The sequence below is a fragment of the Pavona decussata genome, unplaced genomic scaffold (assembly GCF_977016875.1).
Source record: "Pavona decussata unplaced genomic scaffold, jaPavDecu1.1 SCAFFOLD_107, whole genome shotgun sequence".
NCBI lineage: Eukaryota > Metazoa > Cnidaria > Anthozoa > Scleractinia > Agariciidae > Pavona > Pavona decussata.
The window spans coordinates 1119749-1142251 of NW_028145521.1; the positions used below are offsets into that span (position 1 = coordinate 1119749).

Genomic DNA, 22503 nt, shown 5'->3' on the forward strand with positions numbered 1-22503 from the left:
CTTTTTCTGTACAGTTGGGTTCGATTTCCTGAGCAGTTTTGTCCGCCTGTGTTCCTCCCCACGGCAGTAGGTTTTGATTTGTAACTGAGAATACTGCAAGGAAACGGAAATTAATTTAAAATACAATCACCATTGAGTCTCCTTTTTTTTTTCAGAACTCTCAGTAGATAAGCTGGACTGCGATAGTCGTTTTTCACAACGCTTGCATTCCTCGCATTGAAAACTTGCAACAGGGGGTCTACCTATTATTGCTGCAACCTCTAATTGTTATTTCTATTCAACAGCGTGGTACGTCAAGTATGCCCAGTTCATATTTTGTGCCATTTTCGTGTCGAAAGCAATTGGATTAATCTTGATTGTAGCACGACCGTTGATTCAAATACCAAACGATAGAAGGTTCAAAAGGGTTTTTCGGTCGCAGGAAACCTTTCTTTTATGTCGAAATTTTGCCGGTGGCCTTTCTTGTGTTTTTGCATGCATGCAACATTCAGTATGCCACTTCAAATAGAAACGTTTGGGAGAAAGTCATCAAGAAGAATTTTCTATAAATGAAAAAAATGCCTATTTGAAATAACACAGGATCCTTTCCCTAATAATGTACTAAGTATTTCTTTAAAGAGAATACACGAACCGTGGCCACTGATTTCGAACTTTCTGAAAAAAAAAAAAACTGGCTGTCTTAAAATGTTGCCATGGTAACACCGAATATCAATGAAAAAGAGACTTACGAGTTCAAATTAATCCCAGATACATTTTTGAAAGGTTGATTACGTTTCCTCAAATATTAAAAAAAAAGTTGTAAACTTTCAAAGTCGGCACGGGCAGAATCCGCCTCCTTCCCTTCGCTGTTAATAGGGTTAAACCACTCTTTACATCCTGTATATAACCGTTTCCCGAAATATAGGGACTAAGGATTTTACCGCTTGTTTAATTTCCTAAAAGCTTATAGCCTTTGCTTTTGTTTTGTTTTAAGTCGGGCTTAAGGATTGCCTGAGGTGTTCAGGTTAACAATTTCACAGTGGCTTTGCGTGGTTCAGGGGAAGTGTTGCCAGGCATCCTGTAGAAATACACACTGTGACTGCAAGCTAAAGTGTAAAGCCGCCGTTACACGTTGAAACTTTTAGCTGAAACTTGTGTGCAACGGCGCTGCGAAACAAGTTTCAGCAGGCCTTGTACCGTGTAACATGGTCGGTTTTTTTGACACTTTTTCGAACTTCGTTGCGAGACAAGTTTCACGAAAAGTGAAACGGTTTTCTACTTCTGCAACCGCTCGCAACGGTTGCCGTGGTGAAAAAAAGAAGAGTTTCACCGTGTAACACCACGTCGTGAAACTGGTCCCGTTGGTCGTTGCACACAAGTTTCACCCAGCTAAAAGTTTCAACGTGTAACGGCGGCTTAACTGCTATGCGCTAATTAGAATTCTGGTTAAGCAGCAAGACCAGCTACCCTGTCTAAAAGGAACGATTGTGGTTGATCATATCGCTAAGTTTGTGGAAGTAACAAAAGTTGCTGCTGTTCCTCTACAGTGCATTGTGCAAAAGTGCATGTTGGTAGCAACTTCAAACGAAAGTTCTGTTTACCATTTGGCAAACTGAATTGAAAGAGAACTAAAAATCCACCGCACCGAAAAGGATGGCGACTGGTACATTTACCCACAATTCCTAGCGAACGAAAACCCTAAAAACGTTCACGAATACCCAAAGAAAAGTTCTACAGATTTCGAACCTAGCAAAAACAGTGTTGTTTGTTTTGGGACGTATTTCGCAAAAAAATATTTGGCTATGTACATATTGGTTGTGTTAGCTTTGCAAGGTATTGGGGTAAAATGTACAGCCGCCATGTTTTTCGTACAGTGGATTAACCCAAGCACAGTTTGAAAAAAAAAAGAGATTATTTAATTACAAAGCAGCGAAAACAAATGATTTTCTACATCATCCATTATGAGACCAACAGCCCCCATCCTCCGCTCAAAGATAGGTGAGGTTTTGTTAAATACTAGACTTTTTCCAGTCCCTTATTTTCCCAAGACGGTTGTCAAGTTCGTATGCTTCGATCGAACTGCCGCCATCTTGGTTTGTAGCGGCGAGCACAACCTGGGCATGTTAGTGTCCATATTTTCCCGCCCCACTACTCCAACGTTATACAATCAGACACGAGAGGGCCCCACAGTAGTTTTCCCGCTCTCCACGGGTTGCGCTCGAAAATACAAACTATGATGTCGGCATATCTGTTTTAATTATTTTACCACACGAAGAAATTACAAAGAATAAACAACAAAAAATTAAATTAAGTTATAAAGAAAAAAGTGGTGGGGTGAAACTAAAAAGCTTATGCGTAATTCGGCCTCCCCAATTCAACTAAATCAGTTGGCTTCAAATATAAAATCAAGTTAGTTACATGGCGTACGGACGTTGAACAGTTAAAAGCAATAACCTAGTGATTGTTGTTCATAGTTTTTAGTAATGGAATTCTTAAGGTCTTTCTAAAAATAGCAGATTGAATTAGAGGTGATGATTTCGTTGTTAAGCGAGTTATACAATTTGGGTCCTTGAAAAAACACAGACAATTTCTTAATATTTGTACGACAGTAAGGGTGTCAGTAAAACGCGGGGTCAGGGTCGGGGTCGGGGTCGGAGTCATTTTTTTTTCCCTTTCTTTTTTTCTTTTTTTTTTTTTTTTCAACATCACAGGTCATTTGTGGGTCAAATAAGGATTAAAGCCAATATAAAAAAGTTAAGTCTCTAAAGCTTACTAGCTTAGGATAGGTCATCGGTGACAACGGCTCGATACATTTCCGTATTCTAGCGGACATTGAGTTCCGTGAATTGACTACCTTTTATTCTTCCAAGAAACGAAATGAGGCAATAAATACAAGGTACGAGACGATATATTTCCTTGAACTAACAAATTCGTGAACTAGAATGTGCATGAACTTCCTATGAACACCCCCGCCGCCTTCCATGATCGTGCTCGTTTGTTACAGTCAACCCTTGTCACGCGTGACTATTATTTCCGAGAATTCCCACAAATGACCTGTGATGTTGAAAAAAAAAAAGGAAAAAAAATGACCCCGACCCCGACCCCGACCCCGCGTTTTACTGACACCCCGACAGTAAGGTAGATGTAAGGCATGGGAGTTTCTAGAAGTTTCTAGGTGTGAAATTGATTGTTTTGCAGGAAATTGTTACAAGATCTTGGTGGTAAGGTAAGGTCTTGAACATCATTATGAAAGCGAGGCTAAGTGCAAAGCTTTTATTATGAAAATTAGATTTCATTCATATGCAAACAAAATTAATTTTCATATGAAAAGCTTTGCACTTAGCCTCGGTTTCATAATGAGATTCACAGCAACTCGGAAATGGTCTATTGTAGCAAGTGGATGTCATTGAATTTTAATATACCCTCAAGGAAGTTCTTTAAAGATTAGATCAGGTTGTATGAGCACCAAAGCTTGATTTGTTTATGATTCTAAAAGCACGTCTTTGAAAAACAAGAATACGGCGGATTAAATTTTATCATGCAGATCAATAAGTGCGAGTGAGGTAGAATGATCTTTAATGTTCTGAAACGGTATTATCACAGAGGATATTGAAACTTGTCAGGTATTTGTATTAAGCGATTATAGACAATTCTTTCCAAAAATTTTGAAAAGCTAGGAAGTACGGAGACAGGTGGGTAATTGGTGAACAGCAACTGATCATCGGATTTAAATACACTGAGGTATCACACGAGCTATTTTTTATTTCATCAGTTCGAAATCAGTTTGATAAAAGAATACGATATCTCCTATCGCACATGAAATTAGGGGATTGTCAACAGTGATTTTCTACACCTTTCACTACAAAATTTCCCGGGCCTGAAGAATATCTTCCGTTATACCGGGGACTTCGTTAAAAAGGCCAGGGGTTCGTTTTATCGGGGAAGGTCGCGTTCCACATTAGTGAGTGATTTTATCTGAAGCTTGCGTGTCCCTAAAACTAATACCCCTGAGTCGAAAGAAGGACTGGGCGCCGACTACAGATTAGACCCTTGTAGGAAGATGTCGATCTAGAGACGAGTGGCTCAGAGATAGTAACCTCCTAGTAGCTAGCGATCTTTCCTTAGATGCTTAGTAGCCAGACGTAATGTTTAACTTAACACTTATTATTTACCTCTCTCTTTGGCCACTCCACTTTCCTTGGCACAGAGCCCTGGAGTCCCATAATGACCCCTCTCGACTCTGATATAAAATCTGTGCGGCCATAGATTGTAAATCAATAATTTTTTTTTGGCACATCAATCAAGTTACGTCAATAAAAGAGTTACTTTTAAAAGGCAAGAACACACCCAGCTTCATTCATACAAAAGTTCTTGTGTATTTCACATTATGGCGCAGTACTTCAAAGCGTTATTGGTTCTCTGTTTATCAGCTTTCGCACGCGGGACCACCACTAAACCTCAACAACAGGAAACGGTCGCTTCGAAAGACTTGTGTGAGGTGAGTACATGGGTATTACAGTTTTGCTAATTTATTGTAACGAGACAGTCGAACCGTTCAAAGGCAAGGAAGGCATATTGCTGGGATCTGGAGATATAGTGGAAGACGACGACCCACAGTACTTTTTTTTGGAAAAGTGAATGACAAGACCAAATTGATGGGACATCGAACATGGACGATTTGTATTCTTAGAAAAGTGTTGTGATCCCCATTAATACGAAATATCTATGGGAAAAACAAGCAGTCGATAAGACCCAGATTTCGTACGTGGTATACCTCAATCAGTGTATTTCTAGGGTTTCCTCCCATGTTGGTATATCATATTGTTCGTCCGTCAACGCGATTATGGAGTATTGACCTAAAATGTAGGCTCTGCTAAATTGTGCGTAATTACGTGGTATGCAGGACTACTCGTTTTAAGCAGTGACCCTGATAAGAACTTACCATGAAAGTGAGTCATTTCTGGCCTCCGCATCAAGCAATGCATCACAAGCGAACTGACCTTTTTCTGAAAAGGATTCCGGTAAGTCAGACGTGCTGAGCAACAACGCTCATATTTATTCTTTAAAAGCCTAAAACCGCGCTAACTTTATGAGAAGCAAGAACAAAACATAGTCAATCTAAAAAGGAGATTTTTTTTTTCAAATCGGTATGTCGGATGACTTGATACCTCTTCGAGACAGATTTTGTAGTCTTTCAGTTTCACTGTCCATCTTCGATGGGTTTTAGCCTTACAGCTAATGTTTCCGTTTTAAGAATTACGTGAAACATATACGAAAGCTACTGGAATGACTAGTTACATCAAAGCTAATCAATAAAAATGAGAACGAGGAACGTTGAATCTTTCTCTGCTTCCACTATAGTATGTTTGGTATTAATGCGCTTTAATACGTATTCCACATTTTTAAGACAGTTCAATTACTGCAACAGAACCAGGTTCACAAGATTATCTTTCTTAACAGATCCGTCTAAACCGCGCTGATTATTGATTGAAATTAGTGTCTTAAAGAGATTACCACATAATTGGGAGTCACTTGAGAGTACTAATAAAAGGTGTCTCATTGAGCAAGTTGTTTTCTTAAGCATCGCCCTAAAAGTTTAGAGCAGATACAGAAAACTCTGCACGAGTGCTAGCCAGGTGCTATCTGAAAAAATGCCAAATATTTTTGCGTAACTATTTTCAAGAGCCAAAGTGGATTACCTTTGTCAACAAATTTCTTTTACAAGTTGAGAGTTAAGTTATTTACGCCTGCAAAATTTCTCGGCTATTTTTTTTTCTAAAACCTAAGTGAGTAGGCGTCCATAACTTTCTCAAATGCTTCGTCACAATCCTGGGAACATTCCTTCACATACTTTTGCACTTTAAAGTCAGTCAGTTTACTGCAGTGGAGAAGGGTTCGGAAGAGAAGAGAAGGTTATCTTTGTTCATTGGACATTGCTCTGGTTTACTTGGGAGTTTTCAACTGGCTACTGTTCTCAGAGGATACATCCAGAGCTGCTACATTTCTGTTGCCAAATTGTTCGGGACAGAGGCATCACGCAGGCCAATAAAGACATGTACAATCATGACCAGTTGAGATGGGGACACTTGATCCTTTTCGGATTTTTTTCCCCTTAACTTTGCCTCAACATCATCGATTCGTCTTTCAGCTCATCAACGTTGTAAGAGGAGGGGGTAGTGGGTAGGGGAGGGGGGGGGGGGGTGAAGCCATCATTGTGTTATTTTCTCAAAGCTAATTGGGTATACGTCTTGGAATGTTGAAACGTTGGCCCATTGTCAGACTATTATGATGCTTGGTGCTACCATTTTCCAGCTGCGTAAATCTTCTTGTAGAGGCTTTTAAAGACACATTTTACATTTTTAAATTATTTAATGTCTTTCATAGAGCCGAGTTCAAAAGGTTATCACCGTTAATGGAGTCATCCTTATCGCGCTGACCATTAGTTTCTTGAAGATATTACAAAGAAAATAGAAACCGCTTGTGTTTATTAAGGTCCGCAATAAACTTGCGAATGAAAGAGAAAATAGGCTGCCATTAAAGGAAATGTACGCCAACAAAATAGTCGGTTTCCAAATGTGGAACATTTACGCGTATGTGGGTCTTGCTTTATGTAGTAGAAAATTTATTTGATGATTCAGAAGATACTACACACCAAATTCAAAGGAAAGAATGCTGAATACTTGTATAAAAGGTTAAACTGCATGTGTGGGACATTTGTAACACTCTCTTCTTTTCAAAATTTACAAATTTCTTAATACCAGACCAGCTGGAAACAGGAATTTTCAAGTCTAAGTAGCGTGCAGGTATTTAACCTTCGATCTTCTTTATAGGGTGAATCACGGAGATAAACACAATTATAAATTGACACGTCACAAATTGACTTCATGCTTCAAATTGGCGTAAGTGGAAAAGTGATCTTTTGTGACAGAACCATTAGCCAGAATATTGGGATAAGGAACCCTATAAATTATTAGGTCATTTAGCGGAGTAGTTAATTGTGTAGGATGTGCAATCTCTGTGAACAAGACTCTAGCACAGTCGAAAGCTTAGAATTATACTTTCAATACGTTGCGCGTCAAACATTTATAAATTCAACCAAAAATGCTTGCAAAATTTCAAGCTTATTAAATTACCAATAGAGACACAATTTACCGATCAAATTGAAGCCTCAACATCCCCCAGGGGCAGCTCCCCGGGCATTTGAATTTTGGGGTTACTCTATTATCAAATCCCCACCCCTCCTCCCCGAGCCAAGAGACCATTCAAATGCTCCTTCCTTCATAGGTCCATTTCAGGTGATCAAATGCCCGACCACTGCCGAGGGATTTAAAGTGCTTTTCACCCTTACCCAATTCCTTTCATTCTCAAAAGTAGACGTAGAAAGTAAGCCGAAACAAACAAAATAATAAGCTTTGAAGTTATTCTCGTTTTTTAAAACGCGATCGAAATCAAAATTTCAGAAGTAAAAACCGCGCCATTAGAGGACTGGCACTAGTGAGTTGCGACGTCGACCCGGTATCTTGATGACAAGCACACAACAAAACAGCAGTAAGCACTCAAAACAGCAGTGAATCAGAGTGAATTCTACGCGAGCTGTTTGGTTTTCTGGCCGATCTTTTAGCCCTAAAGCCGAACTCTTACTCCGAATCCGAGCAAAGCTACAACTCAGATGATTCAGAATTTAACTACAACCCCAGCTACGTCAGGGGCACCCAACGGATCGTTTCGGTAAATTATCTGTTCGGAAGGCCCTTAATCCCCTACAATTTTCTGAAGGGAATTTTTACCTCGAACTTTCGTCTTATGGGAAATTCAAGGCCTAGTGTTTTCAGATTGATAAAAATGTCGAAAAAAGGTCAGCTAAGATTTTCGGAAAGGAAATAAGACCTAAGGTTTTCGGGAAATGGACAAATATGCCCTAGTAATTTCGAAAAGACTAGAATGACCGAACAAATAAAAATATGCGCGAACCTAAAATAAACTTACAGAGCTTAAAAGGCACTCCAGATTGCCTAAAATAGCGTTTCAAAGGATCTGAGAGAAAACTGTCGTTGGGTGCCCCTGGCTACGTGATTGACGCGACGATCAAGCACGTAAAATAGGAATGGAAGGCCTACACAAATCCTACGCGCATGTTCAGCGCTTCCTATCCCAGTCTTTTGATCAATTTAGCTTCTTCTATATCTACAGCAAGTTGGCATGACGATTTGAAGGATTTGTATAATAATCACTGAACAAAGCCATGTGCTTAATTATAGCATGTTTTGTATTTTGATCCCAAAGGATCTTTCTGGGTTTTGAGTTCTGCGTTTAACTTAGGATTTAAACCGTGTGATAATCTTAAACCTCCGAAAGGGACCACTATTGTTGCGCTATCTTTGTTAGGATTTGAACTGTGTAATTATATAAACTAAATTCGATTGTGAGACGGCAATACGACTTTCTAATGATGGCTAGTTGGGACAAAATCGAATTTAGTTTTTTTATCGCGATACTGACATTTTGTCGGAGAGAATAAACGGATAAAGTACAAATCGTGCGCTGATTGAAAGAGAAATTCTTACTTCCGTCAAACTGTAGCCATGGTAATATTCCGTGCGCTAACTTTTTTCTCGGGGCGAGTTATTTGAATTTTTGGCTTTAATTTTTACGTCAAAACAAAGAAAATGCAAAAATTTACAGTCCATAAAGCACCTACCATTGATGAAATAGACGAGCTAATAGGTTTGAACATTTTACCAGTAAATTTTATTGAAAATTTGTTACCGCCCAGATATATTAAACAACAACATGAAAACAGTGATGAATAAACCTCACAACCAGAAGCAAGAATAAAAAGAGCAACCATACTAGTACCCAAAAACGAAAACATAGGATTGTTATCCTAGCTTAGATGCCATGGAGATTTAAAAATTTGAAAGAGACCAAGCGGCGAAGAATACTGTAAAAATTACCGAGTCTGCCGTTCGGCGCTACGACAAGAAGATCAAATTGACAGACTTGAGCCATGAAAGAGAACGTAGCAGAGCTCTTGGAGCAATGTTTTCTAGAGATAAGAGACATCAGAAAAGAAACAGATCCTTTTGCTTTGAAAATGCCATAATTTATTGGAATTTAAGCTCATTGTTATTTACCGTGGCCGCTTTCACACTCAAGAAAGTCTTTTAAGTAAATTTCTCTTCATCGAATTTATAATCACTCTTTTTCGCTTACCTTCAAGGAAAAAGTTGTATCCGCTGTATCATGGTACATGTTCACCGCAAAAAAAAAAAAAAGATATTATCAGTGGTCCTTGAACAGTGTCAGAATCTTTGTAAACTCAAATGAAAAGAAATTATACAACACCATCCAACGTCGCATGTTCATTCTTTATCTTACAGTTTTTGTATTGCCGGGGCCAGGCCGTTTGTTGTGGCAAGATGTTGTGTCTCTGATCATTGCTATTTGTCTTTTGATCCTTTCTTTAGCATTGTAGATTTCTTCGAGAGCTATGCAATGCGTGAAATTGAGGGCTTAAGTCTATTTAGTTACGGCTTCGATTTTTCATCGCCTCGCCGGCCTCACTCTGCTCCTCTCTGTTGCGGGAGCCTGCTATTTTCTAAATATTTGAAATATTTCTGTTTTAAAGAATATTTTACGGCGGCGGAGGGAAGTGTAAATAAGCAAGATTTTTTTCTATGAACTAGAGCTTACCTTTAGTCAACGAAACATGCGGACCACCAAGGAAACAGCTGTTAGGATTGCATTTTTCGTGGCGTAAATAAACTCGGCTTGTTCAGTTGATATTTCTATCATCTATAAATTGTTTATAAGCTGAATTTGGTCTGGTAGCAAGAGGAATAAAACTGCACAACGTTTGAAAAGCCGTTGCGTGTTTTTTTTTTTTTTTTTTTTTTTAATATTTTGACTTCCAGGTACTAAAAGCCGACCTTTTGAAGCAGTATATCGAACATGTCAATCGACCGACATGTTCGATCGACTCTTAGCCTCGTTCTTCACAGGCAAATTCAAGAATGAAGCTTTTTTAAAAAGAATGATCCATTCTTCTTGGAAAACCTACTCCCAAATTTATACATGAGGAACTGAGAAAGAAAAAGAATTAGTTTTATTATGTCACTGTGGCCCTTCATCCGCCCGCCAACAGACAGCAGTCTCAGAAGTAATTAAAAGACTCCATTCGCCTCTTCGCATTCTTGAGAGTCTAGATCAATTATAAATTAAAATAAGTTTACTATTTCAGTAGGTTTGTTTTGGCTACACCTAAAAGCTTAAATAAAATAAATGGAAACATTTCTTACCGCTCGTTCGCGGCGATGTTTGGCACTAGTTGAAATCAGTACACCTGGACTTGTGGTCACCGCTTTAGAATGGACAGTTGGCGTCACATTTACACCGATATCATCTCGTTTCAGTCTTGGGATGATTGGCCTGTTACTTACTTCATCAATAAATCAGAATCGACGCATGCAGTCGTCGTTCGTAAAGTGCTTGGAGCGTATTGACAAGTTTCCGGGTCAACTCCCATTTGGCCCGCTTTTGATTCATGAAATCGATCTACTTCTTTCTGCATTTCCTTGCTTCGTCATTATCGAACAGTATAGCGTGCAGAACTATACCGTTCTACATTTCTGAGAAGGCAGAACATTCACCTACCACATACGTATACCTTCCTGGCACATTCCAAGTTCAGTACAGAGAATTTAGTGACAAATGAGCAAATGCTTTAGCCTGTGGCCGAGATATCGGGTCGACGTCACAAGCTTGTTAGTTCCCAGTCTCTCAACTGCTCTTTTTTTATTCAATATGGCGGAAAACGGCCTATTTTGGGGGATTTTGTCTTCTGATAAAAACAAAACGAAACATGGAATATGATTTCTTTCTTCGCAAAACGTCTTAGACATGCATAAATTTTCGAAATTCATTAAAACTGTGTAAGGGTGACAGACACTTTAATAAGTGCCAATATTACTCTTTAAATGACCTAGCCTTCTAATGCGCTTAGACCCGAATCAGCAGACAAGTTTAAATATACAACCAACTCAGTTTTTATTCTGCATTAAACCGCTTAATGTAAAGAGAACCAATCAAGCTCAAAATAATAAAATGTTAAAGAATTTTGATTACGAGTGTTGACCAGTTTTACATTAATCACAAACATCAGAATTTAAAGAAATCACATGTTTTGTTGATCTGGGTCAATACGTATATACTGTGTAATACAAATGTAATGAAAGTTTGTGTAATTTATAAAACGAACATAAACTATTTATCTCTTTTTCATCTCTGTCTTTCATGTGTTTCATAATGAATAGTTTTGTACTGACTGCTTCTTTTTTGTTCCCGTTTGTTCCTGGCTTTTGTTTGCCAGTGGCCTTCTCAAATGCCGGAACTTGCACGCGTTATTTGTTTCTTTTGAAAATGGTTAAGCCAAATCTCCATTTCCTCCACAGAAGGACAGCACTTTTTAGCCACAGCGATTGTGCCATTTCCTCTAATCCCTTTCTCAGTGAATGTCTCTTCAATTATACCTGACTAACTCAGTGGTTAGAGTTGCTTCTGCAATGTTCTATTTTTTAGCCAATCAATGACAAAGTAAACCTTCCCTTTAAAATCTTCCAACCTAATGTCCGCCTCTGCCATTATTAACCCCACGTTCAAATTTTACCGCGCCTATGTGTATACGTAGTGATCAAATTCACCACTCCCGAGAAGATTACAGGATGATCAAATCCCCTACCCCCGGGAAAGGCAAAGGTAAAAGGTCAAATGCCTGAGATATAAAGAATTATTGTTCAAGCTTCGATTTGAGGGGTACATCACATTTTATAGACATAAACCGGAAAACGGTCGGAAAATGAACCATGTCCAGGACACGTAATAACCGAAACCCCGTGAACACTAGTCTGGATGAATTGGAAACCGTCTTTTTTAAATTTGTGTTTGTTTGTTTGTTTGTTTGTTTGTTTGTTTGGTTTTCTTTTTTTGCTATTTTATTTTATTTTCAGTTTTTTTTTTTCAATGTAGTTTTTTTCTTAATCCAGATCCGTATGAAGGGGGCCATTTCCACTCTAGAATGTTTTATAAGATCCGTTTTAGGTGAAAGAAAATGCCGTTTTCGTGCGCATAGCCGTTGAAAAGCCGGCCATGTTTCAAATTCTCTTGCCACTAACACCACTGCCAAGCACGGAAATGCTCATCAAGCCGCTGAATTCAGATCGCTCACGAACCTGGAATTTCGCTTCATTCGAGGCCAGAGATGAAACATATCACCAACAGATCGATGAAATCAAAGATCAACATGTTTACTAACATTCAACTTATATTTGTGGTTGATAATGGCAAACTTATAAAAAAGCACGTATCTGGCGAATGAGGCCAATTATCCTGGACAAAACAAAAAAAAAAAAGAAACATTTTCCTCCGGTTTCGTAAACATTTTGGCACCAAGTCTGCTAAGATTTGCGAAGCATTTTCGTGGAAAACTTGGCGATGAAGTTATACAACTTTCGACATAAACCTGACTATTTAGTTCGAGGCCAATCTAGGAATGAAATGATCGAAAAACTTAATCTAAAGGGCCATCGCTGTCTCAGAACAGTTCGAAAGGAAATTAAACAACAAGTCTACCTGTAGAACTTACTTTTTCTTTTTGTTTCGTGCTTACTGACAGTTAGTAGTTCATCCTATATATTCCCATGACCTTGTTTGAGCTCTAGCTACAGTTTGTGTAATTTTATGTACCAAATTCTTCCAAATACACTCTTAACTGTTTTGACTGTCAACTTCGAACTGAATTACAATTGTAGCGACAAGGCGTTAGATTGGTTTGGCATTCTTCTGATCTTCCCATTAGCTTGTTTGTCCAAAGCTGAGCAAATGTTCTCATCGAAGAGAAGAGGCTTTGATATGACCCGATGAAGGCAGCTGCATTTAGAAATTGATCCGGATCAGTGTAAAGAATAATGATGAATATCATATATTAAAACGGGTTTGCATGGAATTGAAAAGATCAATTTCCTTTATTCTTAGACTTCCTAGTGATTCAAACCCATGACCTTGGCGGTATTTGTGCAGTATTCAACCAACTTAAAGGGGAAGTATCACGAAAATTTGCTGTCATTTCAACACCCAAAAATGTTTGTCTGCCAGCAGAAACAACGAAACAATTGTTAAGTTTGTTATGAATTATCACCACAGTGCAATAAAACTGTTGATCAGTGCCTCTGGCCAGACACAGAGTAGGCCGGTATGGATTTAAACTTGAAAAATATAAGGCTAATGTTTTTCAAGTTCTCGCATTTTTCTTTCCAAAATGCGCTAGAACAGATGACGAGTTTTTCCTTTCAAGAATTGAATTGATTTCTTTCCTCTCATCATTCTAGAATTATTTGGCAGCTGATTGAAGGTCTTATTTCATCATTTTTAACAAAAGATTTCAAAACCCCATGATACTTCCCCTTTAACTATCAATCCATCTTGGAGCTCATCAGGTCGTGAAGAGCAACCACGCTTGGATGTTAATTCAACAGATCTTAATAGATGAAAATAAGTAACACTTTACATTTTTTGTTTGGTTTCACACTTGTTCTTTTTTTTTTTTTTTTTTTTTTTTGTTATCTGATTAATTCACGTCATATTTCTTTTCCAGAAATCCGTACTTGGTCACGGTTTTCCAGGCATTCCAGGATCAAATGGCATGCCGGGAATGCCAGGTGTCCCAGGGTCGCACGGACCACAGGGAAGAGAAGGAGCTAAGGGAGAGATTGGCAACAAGGGAGCTCAAGGAATGATGGGTCCAAAAGGAGAGAGAGGTCTCGAAGGGCCTCGTGGTAAGAGTGGGCTACCAGGGATGATGGGAATAAAAGGAGAGCGAGGAATTATGGGACACCAAGGCAGAAAAGGAGACAAAGGAGAGAAAGGAGAAAGTGTGAAAGGAAGTCCAGCAAGTGGAGTGCCACAAACAAACTGGAAACAGTGCGTGTGGAAAAGCTCAATCGGAACATCTAACGGAAAGATCAAAGTAAGAGTTGATAAACAACAATTGAACAACAAAAATCCGTGAATAAAGGTATAGATAAATAGATCAAGCTCGTTTAACGGGGGTGACAGTTAACTGTCTGTCACGACAGACAACTCTGTGGCCCTCAAATTCCGGATCGAATTGGAATTTGGAAATGTTGGTTTTTGAGAAGACAGGGGAAATTCGAGTACCGAGAGAAAACACTAGAAGCAACAACAAACTAAACCCACATATAACTCCGAGTCCGGGAATTGAACCTGGGGCACATCACTGTTAGGCGAGCGCTCTCACCACTATGGACTAATAGCGGCTGCCAGTGGCGTGTTTACATGCTGACGCTCGATCTTACCCCACAGAAGAATTGCAAACCACCATAATACTATGTGATACGTACGTTTATTGTAGAAAAGACCAAAGTGTCATAACATTGCTAGTAAAAAAAACACATTTCCTTTCTATTTTTTTCACGTTGAAACAAAATAAATAAACGACGGATATAAAATAAGACGTTCTCTACCTGGTATCACGTGACTCTTTTGGTTCGATGAAAACGTGCGAAATTAAGCGACGGGTTTTAAGAGCCGACGATCCTGCTGTGTTTCATCGATGTAAGAGTTGCACATCCAGTTACAGTGTTGTTATAACCTTGTGTTCGGAAGGTCTTAGGTTCCACTCCTGATAGCAGCGCTCGGATTCCCTTTTTTCCGAGACCCACTGAATAATACATCATTCTTAACCTTGTATTATTTCGTTATCTTTATCATGATACTTGTATCCAGGTCAATTGATTTACTTGATTTAATTTTGCTTTATTACAGGATTGCTCTTTCAACAAGCTGCAATCTGATACAGCACTCAAAGTCTCATTCCAGGGAAATATGAGAGTTTATGGCACTAGCAGCAAGTGCAACCGATGGTTTTTCAAGTTTAATGGTAACGAATGCAGTGGGCCAATGACGATTGAAGCTGTCGTGTACAACAACTGGCCATCTGGAAGTCCCAATCTGCTTCATCACAGATCATTTGAGGGCTACTGTGAGAACATCCCACAGGGCGCAGTAACAGTGCAGTTATGGGTAGGAAAGTGTGGAAGCTATACCTTGGGCGATGCCAACACTGGTTGGATTGCAGTGTCCCGGATAATCATCGAAGAAGTGTCTAGACCCCAGTCTTAAGCGGAACCCTTGAAACTGTTTTAATTTTTGTGAGTAACTGAAATAACTGCAAGTTTTGACTTTGTCATCCGCGGAGACCCAGGCCATAGCTAGTCGGGTGGAAGGGATTTTCGTGGGCGAAAGTTTACCATGCATAAGTTCTTTTTGTAAACTTTCGTCTTCGCAAATCCCTTCCACCCGACTAGCTATGGCCTGGTTCTCCGAGGATGTGGCTTTGTAGACAATTGCAGCTAGTTTGCAGCTTGATTGACGTCTCACTAGGAACACAGTGCTGTCTGTAATTTCATGTATGGTTTCTTCTGCAATTTTATATAGCAGTTTTTTTGTTAAGGTCAGCGACAAATGATGAAAAAATAAATGCATAAATGAAATAACTACTTAGGTTTCAGTCCTAAAGAGTTACTATAGACCTAATTACAGTAATTTAAAATTTTGATCGAGATAGCTCTGCAAATTCTGAAGAAGTTCTTTTCTGTACAGCCGTGTAGAAAATTTTCAGACTATACAGAACCATATCTCCGCTATTTTCAAGAGAAGACTTTCAGTGTCAACTATTTTGCACTAGTATTTTGAAATGAGTGTAATGAGATCAAATGGAAACTGTTCTTGATGCACTAATGATCCCATTGTTAGTTTTATTGGTTAAGGAGCCGAATAAAAGTACTGCATTAAAATACAACGCTACGAATGTTTACATGTTCCTTTCTTTTCTTGAATTGATAGCCAGTTCTTGATTTATCAAGTAGCAACGTACTGTGAGGAATCGAAAATTATCTTAAAATACCATGACAGTTTTTTCATAACTTTGAGTTGATAAGTGGGACTGCGATAGCAAAGCTTGCATTTCTCACATTAAAACTTCAGTTTAATGCGTGGTTCAATTCTACTTGTTACCATCCCCCTCCCGGGAACACCCCCGGACATTTGTGTACTTGACGTCCTATTCCCCACCCCCGGGACTCATGAACTGGACTAAAAATAAACTGCTTCGTTTTGATGATTTATTTCTTTATTTAAACAAAACCAGGAACCTGAAAAATCCTAAACTTTTAGAACAATTAACTCCCTTCCGAAGCAAAGCGAATATTATAAAACTCGACACACACAATAATACACAAGGAGGACGTTTCAACCAAACTGCCCTAAAAAATTGAAATGTATCTCTACAAAACAACTCTTAAATTCCTAGAATCAATGTGGAATAACGTCTTTTGTATTTTCAGTGCAAATAAATTGCTTTTCTACAAGAAGATCCAAATGTTTAACTCAGTATATTTAATTACAACATTAAAACTGCGCCTGAAACAAGCCGAAGCCAGTGAATTCCATTAAAACAAAACCATTATTAATTTTTCTTCTGGAAGAAATCCTTTCCCCTTTTATGTTTTGAACTTAGTTACTTTTTGTTTTCTTTCATCAGGTCTACTTCAGCTCTCTGACTGGCGGAAATGTGCAAATATAGCCGTTTATAATAACATTTGTTTGAAATTTACGAAACGCAATACTTATTTAGCTCAAATGAAAGAGCGATTTTCTTTTGACCTTGAAATGATATATTTTTTACGCCATGCAGAACACAAGCAAACTGAAATTAAAGGAACTGCAGGCAAATGTGCACGACTTTCAGTTGGTGTATGACATCGCACACGAAAAGCAAAGCGAACGGATTGCGAGCTATATAAAGAAGAAGCTTTTGTGTCACCCCATAACTCCTTCCGCGAGTAGTTATTTCGATTTGACCTGCCCCCCTACCCCCGGGCAAGATCGCTTGATGAAATTCCCGACCCCCAGGCCAGACAGGCCGGGCTTTCCTGGCGGTGTGCCCGGGGGGGGGGGGGGGGGGTGGTAACAGGTAGAATTGAAGCACGCATAAGTTGTACTACTGCTAAGCCAGGGGTTTGCTTGTTATTGCTGCAACCCAGTGTGTTAGACCGGTGGTTAAAATGTCGTACAATTTTCGTGTCGAATGCAATAGAATTGTAATCTCGACCGTAGGACGAAAGTTGATTCAAATGCTGAACTTAATTCATTCGTGCTAAACAAAAATTATAACATTATGACAATGCATACATTAACATTAATATCAGAATGTTTGTATCGGATCATATTAGTTCCGCAGAAGTTTAGCATCAACTTCGCAGTATAAAAAGTCGCTTACCTGTCAGGGTGAAAGAGTTTGTCGTGCATAATTACTTAGTAATGATAGTAAGCAGGAATTGTGACTAAGGTTTATTTCTCCATTGAAACCAGAATAATAGCAAAGAGAGGGCAAATATTTACCGAGGTACCGCTTACTATTTTCCGGAAAACTCAACACGGTGTCAACCTACAAACTGGACATTTTTCACAAACATAGAAAAACAACTCACCTTTCGGCCCATAAAAAATCTTTTTTGGCCCAAGAAACGTGATTTCTGACACTTTGCTGACGAACTTGCACTAACCCGGCCCGGAAGGCAAATTGAAGGACGTATGATGCACACGTGTGAGAATTGGTGACCTCGCCTTCCATACAAGATGGCGTCGTTAACCACGCCAAGGCCCGGGACAATTCTCGTACCCAGAATCCTTTGGTCAACGGGTGGGCGCAAGGAGCGACATTGCTGGGGACATCGATAAAATTTAAATTTTTTGATTGGCTGTTCCGTAACGGTTTCCATTGTTTTACCGCCGAAATCCTGCGGTATAAAAATTTGATGTCCTCAGAGTCTCTCCTGGCGACTAACCGCTGGCCAGGGAGCCTGAGGACTCTGAGTACGAGATTGGCCCGGGACCGACCTCGGTTAAGGGTACTTCCTGGGTTCGATAGGGTAAAAAAGGGAGAAAACATTTTTTCGACCAAATAGAATTTGGAGATTTTATCTAACATTTACTGAAAAAAAATTGAAAATTAAAAAGCGCGCGAGATATTTAGGAAAACGTATTTCCATCTAAAAGTAAATAAATAAAAAAAGGTGTCATAATATGTAATTTGTGATAAGCATTGGCATAAATTAATATTTTGCCGACACGGAACAGAGAACTGGGTGCAAGTGTAGCGCGTGAGGTTTCATGGTTAGGGGATTTGAAATAGAGTCCGTTGTGTAACTTGTGACATTCTACGGTCAGCCTCCATCGGCATTGCATCAGTTTGTTTGATTTCAGTCGTTTTCCATTATCGTTTTGTCCCTTTCACCATGGATGAAGCAGCTGTGAAGCAAGCTATCGCGGAGAATAATAGTGGCCTTCTCATGCAGATTCAGGAACTCGTTAAGTCCTCGGTTTCTGATCTCAAGCGCTCTAACGAGTCCATTGCCTCTAAACAAATGTCTGAGATTAAGCGAATCAAGCGCGATTCAGTTCCCCACTTCAAAAAGAAGAGCAACGAGGATCAGTTTAACGCTATCAAAGCGGTTAAAGAGGCCGTCGAGGACGCTCAGTCCGCTCTTGAGGCGAAAGATTTCCTGAAAACGAAGGAGGCACTTGAGAAAGGTATGGAACGTCAGAAATTGATCTTGCTTGCGGATAAATCTCCCTACGGCTGGAAAACAGTCCTCGAATACAAGCATCATGATCTCGCGGATGATGAAGAGGATGAGAAAAAGATTTATCGGGCTGAATCTAGAGCGGCAAGGTCGACAAAGCGTTTTGCTCCCCGGTCGGGCCTGCAAAAGAGGCTTGCTCCATCAGTCTCCGCTACAACTCCGCAGCTGTCGGCTTCCCAGTTGCCCAGTTTGTTTTCGCGAGTTCGTCCACAAAGTTTATCCCAAAGATCTGCTTCTGGCGTGTGTTTTGCCTGCGGCAAGCCTGGCCACTGGAAGGTTTGTTGCCCTTATTTGCAGCAGCCTGGCCCTTCTGGTGTTAATCAGCAGTCCAAATGACTTTATTCCGAGCCTGATTTGGATCAGTTTTCTGTTTATGAAGGGTAGAGTAATCTCACCGATGATTTATTTTTTCTTCGTGCTAATGGCGATTCTTGGGTGCTGAAATCTGGTGTTGGCTCTTTGTCTGTCAGAGGGAGACTTCGTCGAGCTCTCAAATTCTGGATTGACATTGGGGCGCCTCGATTTGTTTTGGATGTTATTGAATTTGGCTACAAATTGCCGTTTTTTCAAATTCCTCTGCCTTTTTTCGCTGTGAATAATTCTTCTGCTTTGTCTGAATCAGCTTTTGTCGACAGCGCCATTAATGACCTTATTGTTCAAGGATGTGTCACCGAGGTTTTTGAAGCTCCTGTCATCATTAACCCTTTGTCCGTTTCTGTTCAGAAATCTGGCAAAAAGCGGCTAATTTTGGTCCTTCGTCGTGTTAATCTATTCCTTTTTAAGAGCAGATTCAGGTGTGAGGATTTGTGTGTAGCTAAAGAGATTCTAAACCCTGGCGATTCTTTGTTTTCGTTTGATTTGAAGTCCAGATATCATCACGTTGACATTTTTCCGGATCATAGGAAGTATTTATCATTTGCGTGGACGTTTCCTTCTGGTTGCACTAGGTTTTGTTCAATTTTCTGTTTTGCCTTTCGGGCTCAGTTCTGCGCCGTATTTATTTACGAAGTTGCTCAAGCCCTTAGTCACGAAATGGAGATCCGAAGCGAAAGCGATTGTTGTTTTTCTGGATGATGGTCTTGGAGCTGCCGCCGATAGTAACAAAGCCAAGATTGCGAGTTTGCAAGTCCATGCTGATTTACTTAAATCTGGTTTTCTACCCAACGAAGACAAATGTGTTTGGGAGCCCACTCAGGTTATCACGTGGCTTGGAACTGTTCTTAACATGTCTTCTTCAGTAATTTCTGCTACCGATAAGCGTATTAGTTCTTTACAAGAAGATTTGGCGTTCCTGTTGGCTACTTCTTTATCCTCTCATCCTGTTCGTAAGCTTGCTAGTGTTTGCGGAAAGATTATATCCCTTGGCAACTGTGTCGGCAATTTTTCTAGGCTTATGTCTAGGAATATTTTTGCAGTGATCAACTCTGCGCCGTCTTGGAACTCTTATGTTGTTCTGTCGCCTGAAGCCTTGGCTGAGTTAAATTTCTGGAAAGACAATGTGTCGAGTCTTAATGGGATTCCCATTTGGCCGGTTAAGCAGAAGCCTTCCAAAATTGTTTACTCAGATGCTTCCGCTTCAGCTTGTGCTAGTTTCATTGAATTCGAGGGCAAGATGTTTCATCAAAATTGGTCGGACTTTGAGAAGGAGCAGAGTTCTACCTTTAGAGAGTTGCTAGCTGTTTCCTATTCCATTAAAGCCTTTACTGATTGCTCGAAATCTCAGTCAGTTGCGTGGTACACCGATAATCAGAACGTTGTCCGGATTGTTAGCACTGGTTCCAAAGTTCCTGCGCTTCAACAGCTTGCATTGGATATCCATCAAAGTTGCTTGCACAATGGCATTCTTATTGATATGCAATGGATTCCTAGAGACCTTAATACTGCTGCTGATGATCTAAGCAAATTTGTTGATTATGATGACTACACGATTAACGATGTGGTGTTTAACTCCCTTGACGAGCTATGGGGACCTCACACTTGCGATAGATTCGCTTGTTCATACAACGCTAAAGTTAAGCTGTTTAATTCCAAGTTCTATCAGCCCGGTTCTAGTGGCGTCAATGCATTTGCCCAGGACTGGTCCCATCATAATAATTGGCTGTGTCCTCCTGTGTTTTTAACGTGTAAAGTTATCAAGCATTTGAAGCTTTGCGGTGCTAAAGGAACGTTGATTGTTCCTCTTTGGAAGTCTGCCCACTTCTGGCCAATCCTGTCTTCTGACGGTCTGCATTGGAGTCCGTTCATCCATGACTGGGTTATCCTACCTAATTTTCCTAATCTTTTCATTAGAGGGAAAGTTAAGAATTCAATTTTTGGGGGTAGGCCCTTGTCTTTTGTGACATTGGCCCTCCGTATTGACTTTAGTATCAGCCCTAGGTTTGATTCCATTTCGTCTCGTGTCAGTTTTCGAGTTCCCTGTTTCTGACTGCGCAGTCCATCATTTTGTACCATAAGCCAGGGTGCCTTAACTAGTTAACTTTATTTGTTACACGTGTTTATTGCGGTTGTTTATGACCGTTTTCACCCTAGATTGGTACGGTGTTGTTTGTTACATGGCCCTTGAGGGGTCTGTTTATGTTAGGCATATGATGCTGTTTATGAATGTGCTCATCCTAGATGGGTGTTGTTTGTTACATGGCCCTCGATGGGCGTCGTTATGATAGTCTTATGATTTTGTTTATGAGCGTTTTCACTCTAGATGAGTGTTGTTTGTTACGTGGCCCTTGAGGGGTTTTGTTATGTTAGACATATGATGCTGTTTATGAATGTGCTCACCCTGGATGGGTGTTGTTTGTTACATGGCCCTCCATGGGCGTTCTTATAACAGTCATATGGTGTTATTTATGAACATTTTCACCCTAGATGGGTGTTATTTGTTACATGGCCCTTGATGGGTTTTGTTATGTTAGACTTATGATGCTGTTTATTAATGTGCTCACTCTAGAGAGATGTCGTTTGTTACATGGCCCTCTATGGGCGTTGTTACGATAGTCATATTATGTTTTTTGCCTATAGCCTTAACTTTTTTATTCATGCTGTTTTTCACCCTTGATGGGTGGCTTAGGCTTTTGTTGCATGCTTAGTGTGTATCTTTCCCTGGATGGTGGTGTTTACCCTAGAGGGGTGTCGATAGCTGTGTTAGTTTATCTTTGTTTTTGTTTAAGAGCGGTTGTTTGCTTGTATTTATTACAGGGCATATTCAATAAAACCTTTATTTTTGTGGCATTCATAGTTTTTTCTCTCATCTGTCCTCTTCTTTATTTTTGCTCTAGATATCTTCGTTTCCGGTTTCTGGTCTTCAGATAGCCAGGACACTGATAGAGTGCGTCAGTTAAGAGAGAATCTCAAATCGACCGTGCTGGCCTCCAGGGCGTCTGGTACCTCTCTGAGTTATTTAAGGGCGTTCAATAGATGGAAAGTATTTGCCAGAGATGTCCTGGGCACATCCCAGTTTCCAGTGAGGCCTACTGATTGTGCTCTTTATTTGCAGCATATTCTCGAGTCCTCCAATTCTGTTTCCGCTATCAATTGTGCGTTTTATGCTTTCAAGTGGGTCCATCTCCTGGCCGGAGTTGACTCCCCTACCTTGCATTCTACTGTTGTCGCAGTAAAAGATGGAGCTGTTCGCCTTGCAAGTCGTCCAGCCACCAACAGGAAGGAGCCCCTGGATGTGAATCATCTCAAGATTCTTGCTTCAGAGTGCGTTCAAGAAGATCTCTTGCAATTAAGAAATTTAGTCATGTTTGTTATAGCCTTTTCTGGGTTTCTTAGAAGCTCTGAGTTGTGTTTCATTCGCAGTAGGGAC

The 22503-nt window shown here is 39.9% G+C and overlaps 3 protein-coding genes across 3 annotated transcripts in view; all 3 read left to right on the forward strand.

Annotated features, from left to right (window-relative positions):
- The window catches only part of LOC146471032 (uncharacterized), a 78797-nt gene that overhangs the window by 51230 nt on the left and 5064 nt on the right, over positions 1-22503 (forward strand). The window lies entirely within an intron of this gene.
- On the forward strand, positions 4324-16015 carry LOC146471036 (collagen triple helix repeat-containing protein 1-like). Its single transcript, XM_085121324.1, has 3 exons — positions 4324-4477; positions 13628-13999; positions 14818-16015. Exons 1-3 carry the CDS (start codon positions 4367-4369, stop codon positions 15172-15174), a joined length of 840 nt encoding a protein of 279 aa, XP_084977450.1. The 5' UTR covers positions 4324-4366; the 3' UTR covers positions 15175-16015.
- LOC146471037 (uncharacterized) lies at positions 18473-19528 on the forward strand. Its single transcript, XM_085121330.1, has one exon. The coding sequence runs from the start codon at positions 18480-18482 to the stop codon at positions 19032-19034; it is 555 nt and encodes a 184-aa protein (XP_084977456.1). The 5' UTR covers positions 18473-18479; the 3' UTR covers positions 19035-19528.